The following is a 3,046-nucleotide window of genomic DNA, read 5'->3' on the forward strand; positions in this document are numbered from 1 at the left end:
GCGCGCATGCGGACACGCGCAACACGTCGTACCAAGTCCAAAAGTCTCGACGGCCGGAAAGAAACCATTTTGTAGAGGCCTTGGAGGAGCCGAACAGCGTCGCAAACGCTGTCCGTGGCTCACTGGCTTCGTTGATTAATCATCAAGGAACATATTCCTTTTACCGAGCCGATTTAACCGTGGCGAGGGTGCGGCCGACATGCGGGGCCCAGGCGTCCAGGTCGCAGACCAATCGGATATCGTGCGACTGGCACTGGGCCTCCACGCGAGCCGAGCAGAGCGCCGGAGTCGCACGTTCAAACGTTGGCGCGTTCAACGGTCAACATTCAAACGCTTCGACCCAACCACAACCAAACGCAGGTCTACGCGTACGTCACGCTGCTTCCCGCGCGCCTCCCACTCCACAACCTATATATGCCCTCTCCTCCGCCCCACTACCTCCCCCAACCTCTCCCTCTCTCTCTCTCCCTTCCAACTTCCAACCGACGCCAACGACTTCAACTCCATTCCATTCAAACATTCCGGCCGCGGCAACGTGCGTGCGCGACCGACCGACCCAGCTACCCGTTCGGAGGATGGTTCTGCCCATGTCGCGGGCGACGAGGCTGGTGCCGGAGCTGCCGCTGCTGCGGCGAGGGATCAGGCGGCCGCAGGTGGCGGACGACGGGGAGCTGGCCGTGCCGGCGCACTTCCGGTGCCCGATCTCGCTCGAGCTGATGAAGGACCCGGTCACGGCGCCCACGGGGATCACCTACGACCGGGAGAGCGTGGAGGGGTGGCTGGCGCGGGGCCGAGCCACGTGCCCCGTCACCGGCGGCCCCGTGCGCCTCGCCGACCTCGTCCCCAACCACGCCACCCGCCGCATGATCCAGGACTGGTGCGTCGCCAACCGCGCCGAGCGGGTGCCCACGCCCAAGGTGCCCGTCGCCGAGGCCGATGCGGCCGAGGTGCTCGACGCCGTCTCTGCCGCCGCCAGGCGCGGCAACGCGGCGGCCTGCGGGCAGGTGGCCGCCAGGGCCAGGGCCATCGGCAAGGAGAGCGACCGCAACCGCCGCTGCCTCGCGGCCGCCGGTGCCGCACGCCAGCTCTCGTCGGCTTTCCAGAGCCTCGCCGGGGAGCCCGTGGAAGGCACCAGCGCCGCCGTACTCGGCGCGCTGGGGAAGATCCTGGCGGCACTTACCGTGTTCTTCCCGCTCGACGACGAGGCGCGGCGCTGCATTGCCTCCCCGGCGTCGCTCAAGACCCTCGTCTCGGTGCTCTCCCACGGCGACCTCGCCGCGCGGGCCAGCGCCGCCATCGTCCTCCGCGAGCTCGCCTCGTCCGCCGACCGGCACACCGTCGACGTCATCGCGAGGACGCCCGGCGTGTGCGGCGCGCTCGTCGGCCTCGTCAGGAACCCCGTGTCCCCGCAGGCCACTAAGGCCGCCCTCGTCACGGCATACTACCTCGTCTCCGGCAGCGACCGCGCGGCAGCCCGCTTCGCCGAGCTAGGCGCGGTGCCCGTCGTGGCGGAGCTCCTCGTGGACGCCGACAAGGGGACGAGCGAGAAGGCGCTGGCCATGCTCGACGGCGTCCTCTGCGCCGACGCCGGCCTCGAGTCCGCGCGTGCCCACGCGCTGGTCGTGCCGGTTCTGGTCAAGAAGATGTTCCGCGTGTCCGACATGGCCACCGAGTTCGCCGTCTCCGCGCTCTGGCGCCTCTGCCGCGCATCAGACACCGCCGCCGCCGCGTGCTGTGCCGAGGCGCTGCGTGTGGGCGCCTTCCAGAAGCTGCTCCTGCTGCTCCAGGTGGGCTGCGGCGGCGTCACCAAGGATCGGGCCAGCGAGCTGCTCAAGCTGCTCAATGGCTTCAGGGGCAGCGTAGAGTGCATCGAGACGGTTGACTTCAAGGGGCTCAAGAGGCCATTTTGATCGGTGTAGATGCTCAATTTTTTAGCGTCTGCTTTCACCTTTGTTTAGATTGTTTTGGGAGCTAGATTAGATGTGTGGATAAAACATATACACAGGATGACTAGATTTTGATTTCTTTACACTGTAATTGCATACTCGGTACACAAAATGATCATCACGGGAGAGAACTGAACATTGTTTAATTGTTGTCATGTTTTTTCTTCATAGTTTTTAAGTTATTTCGTGTTATTTACGATTTTCAAGTGACCTCACATTACAGAATTCCACGAGGTGTTTGGAAACATAAGATAAAAAAGAAGAGTAAACACCAAACTGAGCGGTAATCCATACATGACCCCAAGCTCATCTATTTTTTATGAACAGTAAATTTGAGAAAGATCAAAAATAAAAATCGTGATTGTTTTGGCATCGAAAATGGCCGAGTGCGCAAAATTTCATGGGCAAAATGGCATTCGAGGAGCTCTAGGAAAAAATAACAGAAAGTCTCCAAATGTGTGTTTTTTTTAAGTTTCTACAACAACCAATTTAATTTAACTTTTCCATGGGCACCTTGAATACCATTTGCCTATGAAATTTTGCATGCTTCTAGCACACTTGAACATCCTCGATGCTAACTTTTTAGGTTATTTTGAATGCTTTACCTGTTTTACTTTAACGCATCGACATGTGGGCACCAAAACGCCGCCCTCCAAAGCCCAAACCGAGAAACATTTGTCACGCCATCTTATCTCTGCCTTTTTGTTGTGGTCGTACTCTCCAACGTTCAGACTTCAGACTGCTCCATCTGATCGTGGAGTCGTGTTTCACATTCTTTGCCTTTCCTTTAGAAAAAAACAGAGGGTGGCACGTACGTGTTCCACATTCATTCCTGAACCAAAACAAACAAGTACGATTTGATGATCCCAACAGCTCCCTTTGCTCTATTAAAACAGATCGAAAGGCAAGGGTTTTCCCATTTATTCCACACGTTCACAAGGAGAGACAGACGGACAGGCAAAGAAACCTTTGGAGCTGTAAAGCTCAAGCTTTCCCGCGCCATTCCAATTGCCCGCACGCCGACGAGCCGGCACGGCACCGGCCGCCACATCGTCGCCCACCAATCCACCATTCGCCGTACGTCGACCACACTCCGCGAC

General features: G+C 58.7%; 1 protein-coding gene across 1 annotated transcript; it reads left to right on the forward strand.

Moving 5' to 3' along the window:
* The first annotated feature begins 451 nt into the window (after positions 1-451).
* LOC123410329 (U-box domain-containing protein 21-like) lies at positions 452-2,092 on the forward strand. Its single transcript, XM_045103255.1, has one exon. The coding sequence runs from the start codon at positions 576-578 to the stop codon at positions 1,908-1,910; it is 1,335 nt and encodes a 444-aa protein (XP_044959190.1). The 5' UTR covers positions 452-575; the 3' UTR covers positions 1,911-2,092.
* The last annotated feature ends 954 nt before the right edge of the window (positions 2,093-3,046 follow it).

The sequence above is a fragment of the Hordeum vulgare genome, chromosome 7H (assembly GCF_904849725.1).
Source record: "Hordeum vulgare subsp. vulgare chromosome 7H, MorexV3_pseudomolecules_assembly, whole genome shotgun sequence".
NCBI classification, from domain to species: domain Eukaryota; kingdom Viridiplantae; phylum Streptophyta; class Magnoliopsida; order Poales; family Poaceae; genus Hordeum; species Hordeum vulgare.

Bases quoted from the DNA above. Each gene is read 5' to 3' on its own strand.
- LOC123410329 (XM_045103255.1), top strand. From the start codon at position 576: ATGGTTCTGCCCATGTCGCGGGCGACGAGGCTGGTGCCGGAGCTGCCG.